The sequence below is a fragment of the Rana temporaria genome, chromosome 1, assembly GCF_905171775.1.
Source record: "Rana temporaria chromosome 1, aRanTem1.1, whole genome shotgun sequence".
NCBI lineage: Eukaryota > Metazoa > Chordata > Amphibia > Anura > Ranidae > Rana > Rana temporaria.
This window is the reverse complement of record NC_053489.1, coordinates 99,339,306-99,364,232: the sequence shown is the minus strand read 5'-3', so window position 1 is coordinate 99,364,232 and position 24,927 is coordinate 99,339,306. Positions and strand designations below refer to the sequence as shown.

Sequence of the window (24,927 nt, the reverse complement as noted above, 5' to 3'; positions counted from 1 at the left end):
TTGTCACCTGCCACAAGTTGCGGATTGTCACTTGCCACGTCACCTGCCACAAGTTGCGAATTATCACTTGCCACATCGCGGATTGTCGCTTGCCACGTCACCTGCCACACGTTGCGGATTGTCACTTGCCACGTCACCTGCCACACGTTTGTCACTTGCCACAAGTTGCAGACTGTCACTTGTCACGTCAACTGCCACACATTGCGGATTGTCACTTGACACGTTACCTGCCACCCGTTTGTCATTTGCCACAAGTTGCGGATTGTCGCTTGCCACGTCACCTGCCACACATTGCGGATTGTCACTTACCACGTCATCTGCCACACATTTGTCACTTGTCACAAGTTGCGGATTGTGGCTTGCCACGTCACCTGCCACACATTGCGGATTGTCACTTACCACGTCACCTGCCACACGTTTGTCACTTGTCACAAGTTGTGGATTGTCGCTTGCCACGTCACCTGCCACACATTGCGGATTTTCCCTTGCTGTGTCCCAGAGTCAGGCAGCAGAGAGATGATGTAATCTCTCTGCCTACACAGTGAGGGTGGAACTGCAGGGATGCAGGGCGGGCAGTGAGAGGTGATGTCATCTTTCTGCTCCCCCGCTCGCTGTCTGATTGGCCAGCCGCTTGCTCAGAGACACTCACCAAGCCGCCCAGCTGCCTGTCCCGAATGCTCTTTCACCCGCCAGCAGACAGTATTTTAGCCGCACGCTCCCTCACCAGCCTGCCGAGCCGCCCAGCTGCCGGCCCGCTCGCTCTCACTTTCACCCGACCATGGAGTCATCCACGGAGCCGCCCGCCAAGGGCTCTCTCACGTGCCCGCTCACTCACATGCAAATCATTTCTCGGGGGGCAATTTCCCCGTTGCCCCCTGGATCCGCCCCTGGTCACACCCCCTCCCCACAATCCCCCTTACCATGACAGTGTGCTTGGGTTCGTCACCCTGCAGCCGCTGTCACTTTTCAAAATCGGTGCGTCCGGGGCTCTGCATCGTTTATTCACAGGGATCTGCGAATGAGAAAACTACAAATTCCAACAGCTTATAGATCTCAAAGGACTGCAAGGGCACTGATGAGCGCCCCCATAGTCCACTGACATGTCCTCCAGCTTGTAACAGAATTCCCGTACACAGGTACAGGTAGAAAACTGGAGGACATGTCTGCAGGAGCCTGATAATGCACCTACGATTTACTATTGCAATGTTCTACACCAGTGGTTCTCAACCCTGTGCTCAGGTAACCCCAACAGGCCATGTTTTGGGGATTTCTCGTAGATAAAATAGCTGTCCAAAATACTAAGCCATTGACTCTGATCTAAAGCACTTGTGCAGGACAAAGGAAAACCTGCAAACATGACTTGTTGGGGGTGCTTGAGCACAGGGTTGAGAACCACTGCTCTACACCACATTTGTCAAACACAAGGCCTGCAGGCTGAATCCAGCCTACCAGGCCTTTTTATGTGGTCCTCGTAGCTCTCCTGCAGCTTCTGCACTCCTCTTGTTTCTGCCCCCACCTTGTCTCAGCAGTCAGCAGCAGAGAGGTGGAACAGAAATTCTCCACCAGATCCTGCTCTTCTCTGTGCAGCTGCAAAGAGGCTTATCTCTGCCCCCTTCTTCCTATGTCAGCAGTTGACAAAACAGAGAACAGAACTCCTCCTACAGATCCTATGTATCTCTGTGCAGCCTCATCGCTCCCTCGTCTCCCCCTTCCCTGGTCTCAGCATTCAGTAGCCTCCATCTGCTGACTTCAGCCCTCCTCTGGTTCTCCTGCAGCCCCTTTGATTTCTGCTTCCCAGCTCCACCCCTAGCTTCTTCCCCTCAGCAACACAAGATAAGGGGGTGCACTGTGATGTAAAGAAGGGTGAGGGACTCTAGACTTCTGATGGGGAAGAGGTTCTTGACCTAATATAAGGGGGGGGGGTGCTTTGGACTGGAGGGCAACCATAATGCTAATGCAGCCCGCAATTAAGTTGAGTTTGATGCCCCTGCTCTACATGCTCCTGCTGGCTCCCTGCAATAATATGTGCATTTATTATTTTTTCAGGAAAAATTTACTTAGCCTTTAATCAATTTTGTGATTTTATAGTTCTTCACAAAATACTGCGAATATTACTTCACTGAAAAAAATCTTCACAAAATAAATTAATTATAATAACAGTTGTCATGTATTATTGGATCTGGATCAGTGATTTATGAAGCGAAGATCTTCCCAAGTCTGTATGTCAGCTTCATCAATACCCATTTTTCATGTTTTAGATAATGGGAATTTAGACAGGTCATAAATAACACTGAATCCTAAGTCAATAGCAATCTTCCATCACAAGTATTATACCTAAACACAGTTTAAATTGTGTAGATCATGGACCATGTGAATATTTAATAATATTTGTTTTATGTGAAATCTAATAGACATGTTGTATCATATGAAACATTCATTTAATGTTATCTAATTCGCTGTAATGCAGAGCTTACCTCCAAAATTTTGATAGTCTGCCTTCCCCAACAACCTTCCTCTGGGGCAAGTGGTAGAGTCAAAATGTCAATACTGTTTTTGATCTTAAAATAAAGTATGCCTAAACCAAGGACAGGTAGCAGGAGAGCTATCAGAATAGTCAGCTGGGGAAGAGGGAGCAGCAGTTCATGGAACATACTTTTAACCTTAATTTTTAAACTAACTACACCTTCTTTTTTGCAATATAAACATATTTTAAGGAGTTAAAGATTTCTAGGCCTTGCCGAAAATTCTAAGCCAAACCACAGTAAACATGAACTGAATGGGCCAGATTCATCAAGGGGATACGACGGCGGATCTCCTGATCCGTCGTCGTATCTCTGAGATCCGACGGTCGGATCTATGCGACTGATTCATAAGAACAGTTCCGCATAGATCTCCCTTAGATCCGACTGGTGTAAGTGACTTACACCAGTCGGATCTTAGGCTGCAATCTAGGTGTCGTCGCAGTTTTTTACGCGTAGGATATGCAAATGAGGAGAACCGCAGATTCAAGACCGAACGCCCGCCCGTCGCTTTTTTTTTACATCGTTTGCGTTCGGCTTTTTCCGGCGGATAGTTACCCCTGCTATATGAGGGGTAGCTAATGTTAAGTATGGCCGTCGTTCCCGCGCCGAGATTCAAATTTTTACGCCGTTTGCGTAAGTCGATCTGGAATACGGATGGCCGGAATTTACGTAGCCGCAGAAAACATTGACGTCCTAGCGACGTCATTTGGAGCATGCGCACTGGCAAATTTCGCCGGCGACGCATGCGCAGTTAAATCGGCGCGGGAACGCGCCTGATTTAAATTGTACACTCCCCCTAGCCGCGGAATTTGAATTCCGCCGGGGGAGTTACGATCCGACGGTGCAATTTTCGAGGTAAGTGCTTGGTGAATCATGCACTTGCCTCGCAAAATTGGACCGGCGGATCGTAAATCAGATAGATTACGCGGATCTAAAGATCCGCTAATCTATCTGAATCTGGCCCAATGTTAAAAAGTAGTAGTAGTAACAATAATAACAATTACCATAACATTTTATATTATGACACAATTGTTAGGTGTTTTTGAACACAATTACTCTATAATATAACTTTAAAATCACCTTCTTTCGACAGCTTTTTGCATACCTACAAACCTCAGCTGTCTTATCAGCTTTAAAAACAAGTTACTGACCTCTGTTGCTGAAGGCCCTATGGAGCAATGTATCTTCAATTTTCATTGCTGAAACCTTGGAGGCCTCCACAGTCATACCTTCTACAGCTGAGCCTTCTCCAGACATTACTTCACAGGTCTGCTGATCTCTAATGTGAATGCAGAGCAGGTGCACTGGAATGCACAGAGTACCGAGAGACTTGCCCTGAAATACCACCATACTTCTCTTGTGCTTTTTTTTGGGCTGTCTGGTTTTCCCAGAAGTCAAAATATCTTCTACAGTAGCAGTGTCTTTTGGTGAGACTCATGCACATAGGGATGGATGTGTTGGTCTTCACTGTTTATGTGGTTATAATAACGCATACAGTTTGGAAAGTCCTAGAATTGCATTTATATTTTCTTTAGAAGAGAAACAAATAACAATCTGCAATTCGTTTTAATAAAATCATTGAAATATGAACATTGCTCACTAGAAGGCATTTGTTTTCAACATAAAAGACCAATGAACTCAACCAATTCATTAGAAATCATGTAAAATCTGTTACACCGACCAGCCATAACATGATGACCCACCTAATATTGAGTATGTTCCACTTTTACCATCAAAACAGACCCTTTTTCCGTCAAAACAGTCCTGAACTATCGCAGCATGGGACCACTAGACATCTGAAGGTATGCTGTGGTATTTGGCTCCAATGCATCAGTAGAAGATCTTTTAAAATGGTTGTAAAGACTGGTTACAGCGGAGAATTCTGACAAAATGTGATCCACTGGAGAAGGAAATGGCAACCCACTCCAGTATCCTTGCCAAGAAAAACTCATAAACAGAAACAAAAGGCTAACAGACATGACACCGGAAGATGAGTCCCCCAGATTGGAAGGTGTCCAATGTGCTACTGGGGAAGAGCAGAGGGCAATCTCAAGTAGCACCAGATCTAATGAAATGGCTGGGCTAAAGCCGCAAGGACTCTCAGCAGTGGATGGTAGGAGTGAAAGGAAAGTCTGATGCTGTAAAAAAGAATACTGCATAGGAACCTGGAATGTAAAATCAATGAATCTAGATGTGGTCAAACAGGAGATTGCAAGTTTGAACACCGATATCTTGGGAATTAGTAAACTAAAATGGACTGGAATGGCGAATTTAACTCAGATGACTGCTATATATACTATTGTGGATCAGAATCTCTCAGAAGAAATGGTGTGGCCCTCATAGTCAACAAAAGAGTGAGTAAAGCAGTACTGGGGTACAATCCCAAAAATGACAGGATGATCACTGTTCCTATACAAGGCAAACCATTCAACATCACAATAATCCAAGTTTATGCACCAACCTCTGATGCTGAAGAAGCTGACGTTGAGCGCTTTTATGAAGATCTACAACACCTTTTAGAACTATGGTAACTCCCCAAAAATATCCTTCTTATAATGGGAGATTGGAGTCAAAGCATATCCAGAATAACAGGTAAGTATGGCCTTGGAGTACAAAATGAAGCAGGACAAAGGCTAATACAGTTTTGTCAAGAGAACACACTTGTAATAACATACACTCTTTTCCAACAACCAAAGCGGCGACTCTATACATGGACATCACCGGATGGTCAATGCAGAAATTAGATTGATTATATTCGCTGCAGCCAAAGATGGATAAGCTCTATACAGTCAATCAAAACAAGACCTGGAGCTGACTGTGGCTCAGACCATGAGCTTTTTATGGCAAGATCCAGGCTTAAATTAAAGAACATGGGAAACATCACTAGATATTTCAGATATGATCTAAATCGGATCCCTTGTGACTACTCAGTGGAGATGACGAACAGATTTAAAGGATTGGATCTGATAGACACAGTGCCTGACGAACTATGGAAGGAAGTGTGTAATATCGTACAAGAAGCAGGTATTAAAACTATTCCAAAGAAGAAGAAATGCAAGAAAGCAAAGTGACTATCTAATGAGGCCATACAAATAGCTGAACAAAGAAGAAAGGCAAAAGGCAATGGAGAAAAGGGAAAACATACTCAACTGAATGCAGACTTCCAGAGGATAGCAAAAATATCTTAAACAATCAATGCAAAGAATTAGAGGAAAACAACAGAATAGGAAAGACTAGAGCGCTTTTCAAGAAAATTGGAGATATCAAGGAAAAGTTTTGTGCAAATATGGGGACGATAATAGACAAAAATGGCAAGGACCTTACAGAAGCAGAAGAGATAAAGAAGAGATGGCGAGAATACACAGAAGAACTATACAAGAATTATCTGATGGTCCCAAATAACCATGATGATGCAATCACTGACCTTGAACCAGATATCCTAGAGAGTGAAGTCAAGTGAGCCTTAGAAAGCATTGCTGATAACAAAGCTAGCGGAAGTGATGGTATCCCAGCTGAGTTATTTAAAATCATAAAAGTGTTGCACTCAATATGCCAACAAATTTGGAAAAATCAACAATGGCCACAGGACGGGAAGAGGTCCATTTACATTCCGATACCAAAGAAAGGCAGCATCAAAGAATGTTAAAACTACCGTACGATCGCACTGATCTTACACGCTAGCAAGGTTATGCTTTAAATTCTACAAGCTTAGGCTTCAGCAGCATGTGAACTGAAAGCTACCACAAGTACAAGCTGGATTTTGAAGAGGCAGAGGAAACAGAGATCAAATTGCCAACATTCGCTGGATCATGGAGAAAGCAAGGGAGATCGAGAAGAATGTCTACTTCTGATTTATTGACTACAGTAAAGCCTTTGATTGTGTGTATCACAACAAGATGCGGCAAATACCGAAATAAATGGAAATACCAGACAACCTCTCACCTGTCCTCTGAAAAACCTGTATGCAAGTCAAGAGGCAACAGTTAGAACAGGACATGGAACAACTGACTGGTTCAACATCGCAGAGTACATCATGCGAAATGCCAGGATCGACAATTTACAAGCTGGATTTAGGATCGCAAGGAGAAATATCAACAACCTGAGATATGCAGACGTTACCACACTACTGACAGAAAGTGAAGAAGAACTAAAGAGTCTTTTAACCACTTCAATACAGGGCTTTTATTACCCACCTCAATACCGGGCCTATTCTGGCACTTCTCTCCTACATGTACAAATCATCATTCTTTTGCTAGAAAATTACGCAGAACCCCCAAACATTATATATGTTTTTTTAGCAGACACCTTAGGGAATAAAACGACGGTCATTGCAACGTTTTATCTTGCACGGTATTTGCGCAATCATTTTTTAAACGCCTTTTTTTTTGGAAAAAAAAATTCATGAATTAAAAAATAAAACAGTAAATTTAGCCCAATTGTTTTGTAAAATATGAAAGATTATGTTACACAAAGTAAATAAATACCTAACATGTCATGCTTTAAAATTGCGCACACTCATGGAATGCGCCAAACTTCGGTACTTAAAAATTTCGCTTTGAAAATTTTTACAGGTTACCAGTTTAGATTTACAGAGGAGATCTAGTGCTAGAATTGTTGCTGGCACTCTAACGCACGCGACGATACCTCACATATGTGGTTTAAACGGCGTTTACATATGTCGACGTGTGCGTTTGCTTCTGCGCGCAAGCTACCGGGGACAGGGGCGTTTTAATTTTTTTTTTTATTCTTTTATTTTTTTTTTACTTATTTATTTATTTATTGTTTTACACTTTTTTAAAAAAAAACTATTTTTTTTTACTTTTATTCCTATTACAAGGAATGTAAACATCCCTTGTAATAGGAAATGTGTGTGACAGGTCCTCTTTATGGAGAGATGCGAGACCCCGCATCTCTCCTCCAGGCTGGAAAGCATGAGATCGGTGAAAAAAAAATCACCGATCTCATGATTAGTGTTGCTTACTAGCCGCAATCGCGGCTTTGTTTACTTACAGGTACCCGGGCGTGACGCAATTACATAGCGCCCGGGCCTCCGACGGTCATAGAGATGACTGGTGACCATCTCTTCCTGCCTGCGGCGGACGATTCTTTCTCCGGGCCCCCGATGGCACGGGAGAGCCCGAAGAAGCACCGGATGGCGGCGGGAGGGGGGATGTCCACTCCCGCCGCCTATAAGAATGATCAAGCGGCGGAACCGCCGCTATGATCATTCTTATGTTGCACAGAATCGCCAGCACTAAAGAATGATACCTGAATGATGCCTCTAGCTGCAGGCATAATTCAGATGTCCCCCCACAAAGCCCAGGTTGTCATATGACGTCCACCCAGGATGGGAGATCCCATCTGTGGACGTCAAATGACTATGGGCGGGTATTGAAGTGGTTAATGAAGGTGAAAGAGGAGAGCGCAAAACCTGGCCTAAAATTTAACATTAAGACAACTAAGATCCTGGTTAATAGAAGGAGAAGAAATGGAAACAGTGACAGATTTTTTCTTCTTGGCCTCCAAGATCACAGCAGACGGTGACTGTAGCCATGAGGTTAAGAGACACTTGCTTCATGGGAGGAAAGCAATGGCAAACCTAGACAACATTATAAAAAAGCAGAGACATCAACCTACTGACAAAGTTCTATATAGTCCACGCTATGGTATTCCCAGTAGTAACCTATGGATGTGAAAGTTGGACCATAAGGCCAAACACCAAAGAATTGAACTTTATTGAATTTTAAACTATGGTGCTGGAGACGACTCTTGAAAGTCCCTTGGATGGCAAGAAGATCAAATCAATCAATCCTGAAGGAAATGAACCCTGAATATTCAGTGGAAAGACAGATACTGAAGCTGAAACTCGCATACTTTGGCCACCTAATGCGAAGAGAGGACTCATTGGAAAAGCCCTTAATGCTGGGAAACATGAAAGGAAAAAGGAGAAGAGGACAACAGAAAACAAGATGGATAGATAGCATCATCGAAACAATGAACATGAGGTTAAGCAAGCTCTGGGAGGCAGTGGAGGAGAGAAAAGCCTGGTTCACTATGGTCCATGAGGTCACGAAGAGCCAGGCACGACTGAACAACAACAAAGGCTGAAGGTTTACCTTCATGCATGCTCCCCCTAATACTCACCTAAGCCCACTCTCGATCCAGCAATGTGCACATGAGCCTCGTCTCCCTCTCCTCATTAGCTGAAACAGCAGCGGGAGCCATTGGTCAGCAACAATATTAGGTAGGTGGTATGTGTCAAAGTACAATCCACATAAAGGGCAGGACTGAGGTTTCCCAGCAGAACATTGCCCAAAACATCACATTGCCCACACTGCATCCTGGTGCCATCTCTTCCCCAGTAAACAATGCACAGGCACCCAGCCTTCTACATGATGTAAAAGAAAACATGATTATTTGGTCCAGGCCACCTTCTTTCTTTGCTCCGTGGTCCAGTCCTGATGCTCATGTGCCCATTGTAGGCATTTTTGGCTGTGGATACAGGCGCAACATGCACACTCTGATTGGTCTGAGGCAACGCAGCCCCATACATAGAAAACTGCAATTAACATTTTTTCTGCTTTCAATACATCAACTTCTTGCCTAATATATCCCACCAACTTTCAGATGTCATTGCAATAATATAATTAAGATTATTCACTTTATCTTTCAGTGATCCTACATAATGTTTTGGCTAATCGTGTATACTGATCATTTCAAAATATATTTGCTTAGTTTTAATAAATGTATAGCAGCATTAATTGGTGGATTTTCAATCTCTGGAATTCTTCTTTAATAGTATAGATTATGTAGACACAACATGGCTTCCAATGAAACTAAAACAGATTAGAAAAAAGTTGCTATAGATGTCTCATTTAGGTTCAGTTACACTATAAACTGTACAGTTGACATTTGTTTCCTTGATTTACCCAACTCCTATTTCACATCTTACAATTTTTCCAGGATTGGAGGAGCTCTACCAACAGCATTTTCCTATTTTTCGGAAGTTCTTGCAAGAGAGAAGCGAGGAGAGCACCTGAGCTGGTTGTGTATGTTTTGGATGATTGGCGGAATATATGCGTCAGCCATGGCTTGGGCCATAATTCCACACTATGGTAAGCAGAATCTTCTCTCTCCAGTTTGTCAGCTACAAGGAAAGAAGAATTACCTTTCTGGTGTCCGTTTATATAAATCAGACCCATTGGCTCTTTTCACAAAGCTTTAAAGTATATGTAAAAAACTTACCTTGTAAAACAGGAAGACAAACAAGGCTTGTTTTAAGTGATGTCTTCAAGCAAAAGTAATTTTTTCGAAGGAAACCATTGTCAAAAAATACTTAACAAAACGAAAAACAAAAAAAGAAGGGTTAAAATCTGGAGATTCACGTACGAGCGCGTAACTTTGTGCGGGCGTAGCGTATCCTATTTACGCTACGTTTCCGCAACTTGGACGGGCAAGTGCAGTATTCACAAAGCACTTGCTCCGTAAGTTGCGGCGGCGTAGCGTAAATGGGCCGGCGTAAGCCTGCGTAATTCAAATGGCGAAGAGGTGGGCGTGTTGTATGTAAATCAATCGTGACCCCACGTAAATGACGCGCCTAACGAACGGCGCATTCGCGCGCATGCTCAGTATCACGTCAAATTTACTCCATAAGATACGCCAGGCCCATTGCCTGTGACGTGAACGTAACCTACGCACAGCCCCATTCACGTACGACTTACGTAAACGACGTAAAAAGATATGCTTGCCGACGTCCATACTTTGCATTACCTACGCCTCATATAGCAAGGGTAACTTTACGCCGAACGTAAGCCTAACTTAAACGGCGTAGCGGCTGCAAGTACGTTCGTGAATCGGCGTATCTACCTAATTTACATATTCGACGCGTAAATCTACGGAAGCGCCCCTTGCGGCCAGCGTAAATATTGCACCCAAGATACGACGGCGCAGGAGACTTACGCCGCTCGTATCTTGGCCAAATCTATGCGTAACTGATTCTAAGAATAAGGCGCATAGATACGACGGCTCACATTCGGACTTACAACGTCGTACGTGGAGATACACCGTCGTAAGTCCGCTGTGAATCTGGCCCTTAGTTTCCACCCTGAGGAGTAGAAAAGGGGAGAAAGAGAGGAACCATAGAAAGCAAGATGAGGGAAAGTGTGGACCTCGTTTGAGTGGTGCACATGATGAAAACCTATGGCCTGGGAGTAACCAAAACATAATTTTGGGATACAATGGCACACAGTAACCCACCTTCTCTGTCACAGTTATGAACTGTGAGGTTTTGCATCATAGTTTTGGTCCAGATCTATATGTTTGGGACTAATTCTAACAGAGACAGAACCAGGAGAGTACTATATTAGTTGAGCAGAGCAATACTGCATGTAATACTGAATGCAGTTATCTGAAGACAGAGTGGGTGCAATTGCTTAAAGTCTGCAGGTGGTCAGGCACAGCAAAATAGCCTTACAATCGTTCGCGGACACTCAAGCTTGGTCTATTCCTTGAATGAAATTGTCAACAGCATGTTATCAGGTGCAGTTAGCTAGCTTGCCACTAGATGACTCTGTTCCCAATATAGTCTGGTAATAAGGTGTTAGGCCTCAGGCCATCTGCTTCCTGCTCTGTGTTCACAAGTGAAAATTTGTCTCCCAACGGCTCCCACAGATCTGATCTCCTGAGCAGCTTCCACTGAGTGCAGGATGTGGACAAGTGAGATGCAGGTGCCTGGGGTGCAGTGCAGATGTCAACACCTCCACTAGATGATCTCTCTGCAAGTGAGAGATGCAGAGTCACCTACAGTATGCAGGGATGTACTAAAGCCAGCTGGATGCTCGAGCCTAATACAACAACAAAAGTTAGAAGATGGTTGAGCTTTTAAGGAGGGGGGAGAGAATGGGAGGGGGCAGTGGAGAGGGGTTGCATGCAGAGGTCAGAGCTGAAGAGGAGTGAAAGTGAGGAAACAGAGGTAAGCATCTGTGGAAGAAGGCTGAACTCTGCACTCTGTATGCAACACACCCCTGAACTCTGCACTCTGTATGCAACATACCCCTGAACTCTGCACTCTGTATGCAACATACCCCTAAACTCTACACTTTGTACGTAGCGCACCCCTGAACTCTGCACTCTGTGTGTAACCCCCCCGAACTCTGCTGGTATTTAATGCTCTTTTAAGACCCTCCCACTGTTAGTAAGATGTGATCACACCCACCATTTGACACAGTTTGGAAGGTGTATGTGTGAGGAGGAGGGGGTTTTGGGGGGTCGTGGTTGAGTTCCTGCAACTGTTTTCTGAGAAAAAAAAGCCCTGAGTAAATCTGATATATAAACTTAATTTGGATTAGTTTGTCCCTGACAGATAAAACAGATTTAGGGAAATTTAACAAAAAAATTAATGCAACCTCCAGATCAGATGAGTTTTGCTTGTATACCTTTATGTTCACTTTAATTCACCCAGCTGAAACACTACTGCTCTTAGCCTACAGGAAACAAAATTAATGAAAATGCACCAACTGTTTCTCAGAAAATAAAACAGCTAATATGAAAGTTAAAACATCCAGAATGTTCAGCCCCGAGTGAAATGAAAAATGTTTGGGCAGATGTTTTATTAAATAAACTAACGTTAACGAAAATGTATTCAAGAGATGCTTATCAATAAATGTGAAGGAAATGTGGACAGCATGAAAATAACACTGCGTATGTGTACTCTACTGGATTAAAAAAATGTCCTTCCTTTAAGGCCCTGTTTTTATACAGATCAGAACATGGTATTAAAGGGGTTGTAAACCGTCAAGGTATTTCACCTTATTGCATTCTATGCATTGAGGTGAAAAATCTTTTGTAGTGCAGCAGCCCCCAAGAGTCCCCCTTATACTTACCTGAACCTGATCATTCCAGCGATGGGGATCAGCAGAGCAGCTCCAGCCGCTGTCTCGGGTCCTTATTGGCTGGATTGATAGCAGCAGGAGCATTGGCTTCCACTGCTGTCAATCCAAACCAGTGACATGGGAGCCTGGGGCAGGGCTGAGTCCTGCTGTCTGTGCAATGGACACAGCAGCACGACTCGGGAGCTCTATATGGGGGCACTCAAGAAGAGGAGGAGCCACTGGGGGGCCCCAGAAGAGGAGTATCGGGGGCCCTCTGTGCAAAGCCCTTGCAAAGAGGAGGAAAGTATGACATGTTTGTTATTTAAAAAAAAAAAACGTTACAACCCCTGTGAGTGCACACTTCTGTTGTCTGTCAAGGGGTTCTCGACACTTGGGACCCACAGAATGTATCTTGCTGCATTGCTTAAAGTGATCTTGTTGTGTGTATGAGAATATCCAGATTGGTTGACTCCAAAGTTAGTCCGTAGTTCCAGTCCCCCCCAATGCCTGTACCCACACAGTACCCCAAACACATTGTTCCAAACAGAGCATTACTCATCCAGCCAACCTCTGCCTCTCTCGTAGAACATACCTGCTGCTGGGGGGAAGTGTGGACTGGTCCTTTCCCCTGGAGTCCCTTCAGCACTGTTGCCAGCGCTTCTGTTGGAGACCCCACACCGTCCACTCTGTCTAACTGGTGGGAAGGGAGGCCGGCTTCCTCCACTCCCAGTCTGTGGATCTGCCACTGGGGAGGAAGGATGACCTCCTTCTCTCCCAAACTGTGCTGCTGCCATTGGGGAAGTGAGCATGCTGCTTCACCTCCCGTTCCCTCATCTGGCTGCTGGGATGATATTTCTCTTTCACTGTCTCCCAAGTGCACGGATTCTTGCTGGAGAGGGAAGACAATTTCCTCCACTCTGTCTGACGGTTGGGAAAGGAGGATGACAACCTCCTCTCCCTTCTCCCCCTGGATCCTGATCTGCTGCTGGGAAGTGACCATCTCCTTCTCACACTTGGCCTCCAGAACTGTCGCAAGTGTGGGACAGGGGTCTTGGACCCTCTGTCCAGTTGCCAGCACTTCATCCGGAGAAGTTCCTTGTAACTCCACAGATGATGCTGGCAGGAAATCCCATGTCCCTGTCAGTGTTGTGGGAGAAAGGCTGGATTCCTCTTCTCTCAGGAAGCCTAAAGCTGCTGTTGGTCCTGGGCAGAGCTCAGTACTGTTCTGCCCTGATGTCCGCTCCTCTGCCGGAGGCTCATCTGGTTGTTCTTCCTCAGCAGAAAAGTCGATTAAATCACTTGTCTATGTAATTGCTGAAAATCTAGGCACGGGTTGGCGGCAATCCATAACATCCTTTGATGAAAAGTCATTTAAATCTAACATTCTGTGATCTGTGGCTGTAGAGCTGAGCCGACTGCTTCATCTCCCATACCTTCATGCAGCTGCTGGACAGACACATTCCTCAATTTAAGATCGTCAAGTACAGTCAGTACTTGCTGCACCTCCATAAGACCTCTGCATCCATAGCTGCAGGCAGAGATGGGCAATGCATACTGTTACTTTGCTTCATTGCTGACTCTTCAGCCAGGATTTCAGGACTATCGTCTGGCACTTCTGGATAGTCCCAGGCAAGGGGAGCCCAGACATGTTGCTGAGAAGAATCTAGCAGCCATCTGTTGGCGATCTCCAGCTCCCATTTCTGATTGGCTAGAAACTCCAAATCTTCCAGTTCCCAGGGAACTTCTGAGGCATTTAGCATCCGTTCTCCGTATTCCAAGAATTCTTCCAAACGCCACTCCAAATCGCTCCCACAGTCAGGGTCCTCGGACAGCCTCTCTAATAATAGCCCCAGGGGGCTGTAGCCAATAACTTTTGTTGGGGTGTCGTCTGCTGTCCACAGGCACACTTGGGCTACATACCAGTGGAGGGCTCTGTAGCGCTTGCTCAACCGCATCTCCACCTGGACCAGCTTGGTTAACTCAGCTTTCAATTCCTTGTGTGGTTGTCTCCCCAAAAACATGCGACCAGTACCTTTCCTGGAAGGAGGAGAGAATTTTTCCCCAGTTGTCGTTGCTCACTGGCTATCGCTTCCTTCCAGAGTTCCCGGCGGACAGAATCATACCATCCTAGATGGACCTGCTCTGACACCAGTCCCCTGTGCTGTATGCGCATCTTTTGCAACCTCCTTCTAAATTCCTCTTTGCATGGTGCCTGGTATCTGTACCTCTCCTCTCCTGCTATCCGGAACTTGGATCCAGGTGGAGGTTCGTATGTCCCAGGCTGTAGAAAGCATCCCACTGCTTGCCAACAATGTAACAGAATCCCACAGTCTTCTTAAGTGCTTTCATCATTAACTGCTTCCTCCACTCAGAATATAGATAATAGATAATATATCCGTATATTATAACCAGGATCTAGGCAGGACTTATTTAACTGCAAAGCTGGAAATGTTTATTTGAACAAGAGTACAGCCTGTTATACACGTGAGAAGGAGGTTCCCCCTCTTGATCATATTACCCTAACAATACAAACTTTAACCAGAAACATAAATTAACATGAGCTAATTAACTAGTCATTTAACCAGCCTAGGTAACGCAGAGATCTGACCTTTTAGGTCTGACTTGCCGTCTTATAACTCACGAGACACAATACACATTATCATAAGTATAAACACAAAACAACTTCACACAATAGCAGGAGCCCCCAGAAGCAGACGGACCGGCTCCTACATTGAAGACCATGAAATCCATATCTAAGCAATGCTGTGATTAATCAGGGGTTGCAGATGGCATGGCAACAGTCTACAAAACTCTTACAATGTTCCATCATGTTCTCAGTCATCCTGTGCCCCTAATAGACACAGGATGACTTAGACATAGGAGGTACATGGGGAGCTGAAACAAGGGTTTCCCAACCTCTCCAAGGGATTCTGGGTCCCATGGGCCCCCACCCAAAGTGACACCCGTCACAGTTGTTACCATAGACACATTTAAGACCAGGTCAGGTTAGCTTTAAAAAGCGATACAGGAGTATTTTCAACCACTGCATTGTGGGAATCCTATATAAATAGCTCTCATCTATTCCTTTGCTTTTGATTGGCTGTTGTATAACAAATACGAAGTGGGAGGGGAGACAGAATGCTTAGCAGGATGGGCAAAACAATATTCAAAACCCTTACTATTTTCTCTAGGATCTGTTTCATTTAGGGATACTATTTTGTCTCATTAACACGTATAGCTGGTGTTGGATTATCTAACCAGTATACAGTGAATTGCTACTATCTGCTGAGTTTTATTACCAAAGTGACTACTCTGTGTGAAATCATTCAGGCATGTTACAGTTCATTACCCATAGCTCAGGACTCAGTTTTCCTATCTCTGAAGCTGCCTGAGTGCACAGCCAAGGGTTTATGGAATACAATGCAGAGCTGTCATTAGCAAGAATGCTTTCTTCAAGGAACAGAGGTTTATTTGACACAAGGGACTTTGATGTGAAATCAGTAAAAAGAATACTTATATGGAAAATAGCCATAATGTTTTAGTATTTTCTTGTCTTTTGTTTTTTAATTTGGTCCCACATGTACTTTTTTTTCTTACAATCAAAGTACATAGTTAAGCTATAAAAATGTTAATTTGATGACTGATCAAGCGATATATCTTTGAGCCAGCAGTGCTCAAACCAAAGTCTGCAGACATCTTGTATATGGTTGATACGGCCTGAAATGTGGAATGTCATTACATTTCTTCTGACTCTATTTTTTAGAACCAAACACACAGATTTGCTATTTTAAAGAAGTAAAAAAGAAAGTACAAGGCTAAGCAGTCAATTTACAACAGGATATAGCAACTTTACAAGAAGACCTTGTTAAAATCAGAGTGGGCAGCTATATGGAAGATGAGGTTTAAAAAAAATAAACTGCAGCAAGGGAAGCTAGTAGTTTATCAGCAAACATTAAAAAGGATATTTACTCAAGATAAAAAATTCAATTCTAACACTTTACAAAATGCTGTCTTGGCCACATTTTGAATATGCCATCCAGTAGTCGCCAATCTTCAGGAAGCATGTCCTTTACCTGGAGAGAGTTCAGAGAAGGGCAACAAAGCTAATACGGGGGCTGGAGGACCTCAAATATGAGGAACAACTACAAACACTAAGCGTATTCTCCATGGACAAGAGGTGTTTAGAAGTGGATCTCAATATACAAGTCTTTAAATGGCGACTCTAGCATTTGGGGGGGCGCTTTTTAATTCTTAATCTCTAAAGAAGACATAAGGCTACCCAGTGAAGTTTGATTAGATGCAGTTCAATCTTACACTGTGTAAGGGGTCTTTACTGTTAGGTCGGGAGGATGTGGAACTTCTTTCCACAGTTGATGGGGTCAGCAAGGAGTGTAGATACATAAAAAAAATCTGTTAATCTGTTAGTTGTGTTTCTTAGTGAACACAATGTATAGGGATATGGGAATTTGTAGTGACATGAACAAACACACACACACACACACATACACAGGCACACAAGTGGAACTGATTTGACCAGTATCTTTATTCAACCATACCAACTATGTAAGTATCGCTAGAAGTTGCTTGTTAAATGCAGAGACACATAGCACTTGGTCCCATTCAAACCTCCGCAGTGGTTGATGAGCAGTGTGGTTGGAAAGATTACACCCCCTTCCCCACCACTGTCTGACCATACTGCTCACAAGGAGATGAATAACTAACTACCTCTGAATGACAGCCCAGGAGGAAGGGGTGTGTAACAGAGAGAGATCACATAACCGCTATCTACCATACAGTACATCTGCAGCTCTGCCATGCAATATTGCAGTCTTGTGCCTCCTTTGCTTTTGTATACCACCTTCTTTGTAGTGAAAAGAAATACTAAGCCTAGACTCACCCATCAGCTTTTCAGAGGACAGTGACTGGAGTAGTAATTGCTGACTTGTGTTGTCACCAGCTTCTATTCTAGTTTTACTCCCCAGAGGATCTGATGGGCAAGTCAGGGCTCAGTGGTCGTAGGGAGACTAATGCAGTAGTTTGCTTGTGTTGATGTGGGCTTGTGTGTTTGTGAATCACAACATTCTTCTACAGCACACTGTCATTTACAACAACACAAGTTGCCATCTACTACTATAAAATGTCTTCACTGAATAGCTGGCAGCTGGGCTCAGTGTGTTCTTTCAGTTCTTTTACAAAGAAATCCTTTCTGCAGGTAGAAGAAAGTTGGCATATGAGAGCAGAGGAGGCACAGGGCTGCATGATTAAGGGCCCTTTCACATGTACGGATCCCGTGAGGATCCGTACCTTTATCATCCGCTTGCTCAGCAGCGATCGCTCCGTTGATCCCCGCTGAGCCGGCAGATGACAGGGCGGTCCCTGTCAGATCTCCGCTCTCCACTATGGGGGGATCGCATGAACATGGACCGCCTGTCTGTGTTCATCCAATCTGATCCGCAGATGGATGGATCTTCTTTAGCCTGACAAATCCCTGAGCGCCGTGCTCATTGTTAGGATGAGCCGGGGCGTGTGGATGCGTGTGTTGTTGGGGCGTGTTGCTGGGGCGTGTTCCCAAGTCGATGTGCTTGAGCCCGCAAGGAAGCTGATAACGCGCAGCACCACCATTTGCAGATGCAGAGATTGGAAAATGTCACAGTGACTGTGATTGGCTCTGCACGCCTATGGCACATAGACTTCTGAACACGCCCCAGCAACACCCCCCGGCTCATCCTAACAATGAGCACGGTGCTCAGGGATTTGTCAGGCTAAAGAAAATAGATATATTCACAGCAAAAAAAACATAACACGCTCAAGCTTGGGGGCCACAGATGGATATATTTAGGGGGGTCACAGATGGATATTTATGCAAATTCCAAGAGGGAGTCACATCAAACCGGAACGTGGGCCGCAAATGGCCCGCGGGCCGGACTTTGGACATGCCTGTCCTAGAATGAAGATTTTTAGAAAGCACCCATTTAGTTTTTGTTGGAAAGGGATGTAGACAGGGAAGGGCCAGTTTTCTTCAGAATTTTCAGATTATATTATATGTTTAAAACAATAATTCCTGCCCGTGTACGGTATATACTCTGAAGAACAACACATAGGAGACATTAGAATAACACATAAGATATTTTTTTCTATTACTCAAAAGTCTCTTTTCTTTACAGACTCAGAACTAACTTCACATTCATCTCATGCCTTCACTACTGTCTGCCTCCACTTAAAGTACTCCCATTTAATGCTGTTGCATAAGAGTTTTGTGTGAAAAGCTATGAAATGCACTGTGTGGGCTGAGAAGTGATTATCACCTGCTTTGAATATATCAGACAGTGTGTAGCTTCTTCAAAAAAGTAATTGATCACCTCAGAGCCAGCTCATTTCTGTCTTAAAGTAGATAGAAATGCTAAACTATAAACCAACTTTTATTGTTGGTTCTGCAGTGCTTCCCATTGCTCTGAATACATTTTCTAATTAAAGCGGTAGTAAACCACAGCATTAAAAAAAAAAAAATCGCCTGCGGGATAATGGCATAATGTGCTAGTATGCATTGCATAGTATTTGTGCAGCAATTTTTCAAATGTGTTTTTTTTGGAAAGAAACTGTTTCATTCATAAAAAAAAAAAACACTAAAGTTAGCACGATTTTTTTGTATACTAAGTAATGCTTTACATTTTTTACAGGTTACATGGTTAGAGTTAGAGAGAAGGTCTAGTGATAGAATTATTACTCTCACTCTAATGATCATCTAATGATATGTAACCTGTGTGTATCTGGCTCTGATACTTTCAGTGCCTCACCAGCCACTGATTAGTATCTCTCCCCAGCTTGTCCCCACACACCCTCTCACCTGCTGACCTGTGGATGGAGGAATCACTCCTGCGGTGTTATTGTGTTCTGCAAGTGAATACAATAATCACTGTTGCTAATTATAGCTGGCAGCACTGATTGTTTTGAGAAAAACCTGACAGGCTGGTTGTACTCAAGTCAGTTAATAGGTTGACTTGTGTAAAACCAACTAGCCCATACATAGATCAACTATGGCTGGTCTTAATTGGCGTAATTTCAATCCATGTATGGCCCGCTTAACCACTACGCAGTCCCTGAACATGCTTCCACAAACCTTTTAATTTTTCCTTCACAGATTTCTTCATCCTCCTCACCTGTACATAGTGCCCACTGTCATACTCTCCACACTTCTCTCCTATTCATAGCGCCCGCTGTCATACCCTACACACTCCTCTCCTGTACATAGTGCCTGCTGTCATACACTTCTCTCCTGTACATAGTGCCCACTGTCATACCCTCCACACTCCTTTCCTATACATAGTGCCCACCGTCATACCCTCCACACTCCTCTCCTATTAATACTGCTCAATGTCATACCCTCCATACTCCTTTCCTTTACATAATGCCCACTGTCATACCCTCCACACTTCTCTCCTATACATATGCCACTGGGTCAGTAGGGGGCCCCATGAGAGGCTCCTGGGATCCTGTGATATTAAAGTGGTAGTGAACTTCGCTAACATTACTACTGTTTAGAGGCCCTGAGGTAGGTAATACTATAATGTACAAGTATGCACAGCATATTAGCACATTAGGGTACACTTAAATTGTCAGACTGAACTGTCCAGTGCTGTGCTGTGATCAATCTGGCAGGGCCCGGACGTTTCCATCTTCACTCGGCCTTTCTTCTGGGTTCTGTGCCTTCGGTCACTTGCCTTGGCCAGCCTGCATTGATGTTATTCCCACGCATGCTCATACGCATCCTCTCTCTCATCCCCTTTCTCTCTCTCTCTCTCTCTCTCTCTCTCTCTCTCTCTCTCTCTCTCTCTCTCTCTCTCTCTCTCTCTCTCATCCTCCCTCTCTCTCTTTAATTTAGTTTGTTATAACAAGGCCCATAATTTTCTTAATCAGGCCCTGGCTCAGGTATGTATTAGGGGGGCTGAGGGGGGCTGCTGCACACAGAAGTTTTTTTTTTTATCTTAATTCATACAATGCATTAAGATAAACATCTTTCTGACTTTAGAACCACTTTAACCACTTGCTTACTGGGCACATATACCCCCCTCCTGCCCAGGTGAAATTTCAGCTTCCGGCACTGCGTCGCTTTAACTGACAATTGCGCGGTCGTGCGACGTGGCCCCCAAACAAAATTGACGTCCTTTTTTCCCCACAAGTAGAGCTTTCTTTTGGTGGTATTTGATCACCTCTGCGGTTTTTATTTTTTGCGCTATAAACAAAAAAGAACGACAATTTTGAAAAAAAATACAATATTTTTTACTTGTTGCTATAATAAATATCCCAATTTTTTTTTTTTTTTTTTAAAAACATTTTTTTCAGTCTAGGCCGATACGTATTCTTCTACATATTTTTGGTAAAAAAAAAAAAAAATCGCAATAAGCGACTGGTTTGCCAAAAATTATAGCGCCTACAAAATAGGGGACAGAATTATTATTTTTTATTATTTTTTTTTTTACTAGTAATGGCGGCGATCTGCAATTTTTATTGGGACGGCAACATTATGGCGGTACATCGGACACTTTTGACACATTTTTGGCACCATTCACATTTATACTGCGATCAGTGCTATAAATATGCACTAATTACTGTATAAATGTGACTGGCATTGAAGGGGTTAACACTAGGGGGGTGAGGAAGGGGTTAAATGTGTATACTGTTCAGTGTTCTAACTGTGGGGGAAGGGGGGTGACTGGGGGAGGTGACTGATCTGTGTCCCTATGTACAAGAGACATAGATCGGTCTCCTCTCTCCCTGACAGGACACTGTCTGTGAGAGCCGGCAATGAGAAATGATCTCATATGTTTACATATGAGATCATCTCTCATTGGCCGCACATATCGCCTACCGATCGGCCACTCCGATTGGCCCTTCACGGCGATCTGTGATTGGCTGTGTCCAAGGGACACGGCCAGCACAGAGTTTCCCCGCTGCGCGCTAGGGAGTGCGCGTGGGGAACGAGGAAAGGGGTGGACGTCAATTGATGTCCACTTGGATTTTCAGGTCCGCGCTGTAGCCCTCATTCGGCTATAGCGCGGGCCCCTAGTGGTTAATGGGAAGTTGGGTCAGTTTAAAGTCTGTCCAGCACTCATGGTAAAGACAAGCCCTTTAGACTTGGTCAAGTTAATGTTCAAACATGCTCACAGTATAACTGTGAATGGCACTGGGTCTGTGTATATGTTGGAATTGTTTGTATAGGAAAATGTAAATAAAGCTGTGGCCTTACCAGAGCTTTTTTTCACAGAAAATAGATGCAGGAACTCAACCACGACCCCGTTCAGATTTCACAAACAGTAGAAGGGTCTTAAAGGGGCATTAAATACCAGGATTGCATTACATACAGAGTACAGAGTTCAGGTGGTTACACACAGAGTGCAGAGCTGTCACTTGTAAACACAGAAACCAGACTTCTGTGTTTACAAGTGATTGTGGAGAGCAGGCACCAAAAGGTCTGAGCCAGAGGTGGTGGAGTAACTCATGACTAAGTCACGTGTCTAGTGACGTAACGCGTGAGGGAGGAGCTTACGAGCGGGACGGATTATACATCCGAATGAGGATAGAACATCGAAAAAGCTGAGCGGCTTTATGGAGGATTGGTTGTTGCGTTTATTGATCGGAGGATTCGTGAGTGCACCTTAGATAGAAACCTGCAATTTGTCCTTTATTTTGTTCATGCAAGATTGCGCTATGAGGATTGTCTTTCTTTTTGTTTCCTATGAGCTGTGCCAGTGTGGAGGAGTTGCAGCACACATGTGAAACAAGAGCCTCTGAGTGTTGATCACAGTATACATCTTTCAAATCAGCACACTAGTTTGGGTGTTGTCCACAGGAGGAGCATTCACAGTTGGACTAATTGATTTTTTTTATTTTTTGGATCAATTGATATCACTCACATAGTTTGTATGCACATCTGATTTATTGGAGCATCTAATCATTTGTAGTATGGTTTCACATCACTAAAGTTAATATTCAGCGCATGTATATATATATATATATATATATATATATATATATATATATATATATATATATATATATATATATATATATATATACTTTTGTGTATAGACCAGCTCTCTGCTAATTTATGGCACCCACTCCGACACAAATTTCAAGCTGCTTTTATCTCCTGTGTTGGAGAACTTGTCAGAAGTTATCATGCTGATAACATAGGAACAGAGCAGCAGAAAGACACAGGATTCAGTGCTTTGGCGAGAGATGGGTAAATACTACAGATATACAGCATCTCACAAAAGTGAGTACACCCCTCACAATTTTTGTAAATACTTTATTATATCTTTTCATGTGACAACACTGAAGAAATTACACTTTGCTACAGTGTAAAGTAGCGAGCGTACAGCTTGTATAAAACAGTGTAAAATTTCTGTCCCCTCAAAATAACTCAACACACAGCCATTAATGTATAAACCGCTGGCAACAAAAGTAAGTACACCCTTAAGTGAAAATGTCCAAATTGGGCCCAAAGTGTCAATATTTTGTGTGGCCATCATTATTTTCCAGCACTGCCTTAACCCTATCGGGCATGGAGTTCACCAGAGCTTCACAGGTTGCCACTGGACTCCTCTTCCACTCCTTCATGGTGAGACCTTGCGTTCCTCCATCTTCCATTTGAGGATGCCCCACAGATACTCAATAGGGTTTAGGTCTAGAGACATGCTTGGTCAGTCCATCACCTTTACCCTCAGCTTCTTTAGCAAGGCAGTGGTCGTCTTGGAGGTGTGTTTGGGGTCGTTATCATGTTGGAAGACTGCCCTGTGGCCCAGGATCCTAAGGGAGAGCATCATGATCTGCTTCAGTATGTCACAGTACATGTTGGCATTCATGGTCACCTCAATGAACTGTAGCTCCCCAGTATTGGCAGCACTCATGCAGACCATGGTACATGGTACACCATGCTTGAATGTAGGCAAGACACACTTGTCTTTTTACTCTTCACCTGGTTGCCGCCATACACGCTTGACACCATCTGAACCAAATAAGTTTATCTTGGTCTCATCAGACCACAGGACATGATTCCAGTAATCCATGTCCTTAGTGTGCTTGTCTTCAGCAAACTGTTTGCGGGCTTTCTTGTGCATCATCTTTAGAAGAGGCTTCCTTCTGGGATGACAGCCATGCAGACCAATTTGATGAAGTGTGCAGCGTATGATCTGAGTACTGACAGGCTGACCCCCCACCCCTTCAACCTCGGCAGCAATGCTGGCACACTGATACGTCTATTTCACAAAGAGAACCTCTAGATAGGATGCTGAGCATGTCCAATCAACTTCTTTGGTCGACCATGGCGAGGCCTGTTCTGAGTGGAACCTGTCCTGTTAAACTGTTGTATGGTTTTGGCCACCGTGCTGCCGCTCATTTTCATGGTCTTGGCAATCTTTTTATAGCCTAGGCCATCTTTATGTAGAGCAACAATTCTTTTTTTCAGATCCTTAGAAAGTTATTTGCCATGAAGTGCCATGTTTAACTTCCAGTGACCAGTATGAGAGAGTGATGCCGCGTACACACAATCATTTATCGGGTTGTAAAAAAACGAAGTTTTTCAGGCTCTAGAAAAAACATTTTTTTTTCCAACTTGATCATTAAAACTGCCTTGCCTACACACGATCGTGAAAAATAAAATGCTCTAGCAAAGCGCGGTGACGTACAACACGTACGACGGCATTATAAAGGGGAAGTTCAATTCGGATGACGCCACCCTTGGGGCTGATTTTGTGTTAGTAAAAGACGATTCGCGATTTTCTGTCTGTTACAGCGTGATTAATGTGCTTACTCCATTACGAACGGTAGTTTTACCAGAACGACGCTTCACGTCGTTAAAGCCCACACATGACCATTTTTTACAACCCGAAAAACGACAACGTTAAAAACGTGGGGGTCTGCACTGTAGGAGTGTCTGTACTGTGGGGGAGTGGGGGTCTGCACTATAGCGGTATCTGTACTGTGGGGGTTGGGGGTCTGCACTGTAGGGGTGTCTGTACTGTGGGGGGGTGGGGGTCTGCACTATAGGGGTGTCTGTACTGTGGGGGGGTGGGGGTCTGCACTGTAGGGGTGTCTGTACTGTGGGGGGGGTGGGGGCCTGCACTATAGGGGTGTCTGTACTGTGGGGGGGGTGGGGGTCTGCACTGTAGGGGTGCCTGTACTGTGGGGGGTGGGGGTCTGCACTATAGGGGTGGGGATCTGCACTGTAGGGGTGTCTGTACTGTGGGGGGTGGGGGTCTGCACTGTAGGGGTGTTTGTACTGTGGGGGGTGGGGGTCTGCAACTATAGGGGGGAGGTCTGCACTGTAGGGGTGTCTGTACTGTGGGGGGGGTGGGGGTCTGCACTATAGGGGGGAGGTCTGCACTGTAGGGGTGTCTGTAGTGTGGGGGGGGTCTGCACTGTAGGGGTGTCTGTACTGTGGGGGGTGGGGGTCTGCACTGTAGGGGTGTCTGTACTGTGGGTGGTGGGGGTTTGCACTATAGGGGTGGGGGTCTGCACTGTAGGGGTGTCTATACTGT

The 24,927-nt window shown here is 44.2% G+C and overlaps 1 protein-coding gene across 1 annotated transcript in view; it reads left to right on the top strand.

Annotated features, from left to right (window-relative positions):
- SV2C (synaptic vesicle glycoprotein 2C) overlaps positions 1 to 24,927 on the top strand; it is a 250,179-nt gene that overhangs the window by 158,366 nt on the left and 66,886 nt on the right. Inside the window, exon 4 of the mRNA XM_040341177.1 lies at positions 9,486 to 9,637. Coding sequence (XP_040197111.1) covers positions 9,486 to 9,637 — 152 coding nt within the window. The remainder of the gene's footprint in view (positions 1 to 9,485; positions 9,638 to 24,927) is intronic.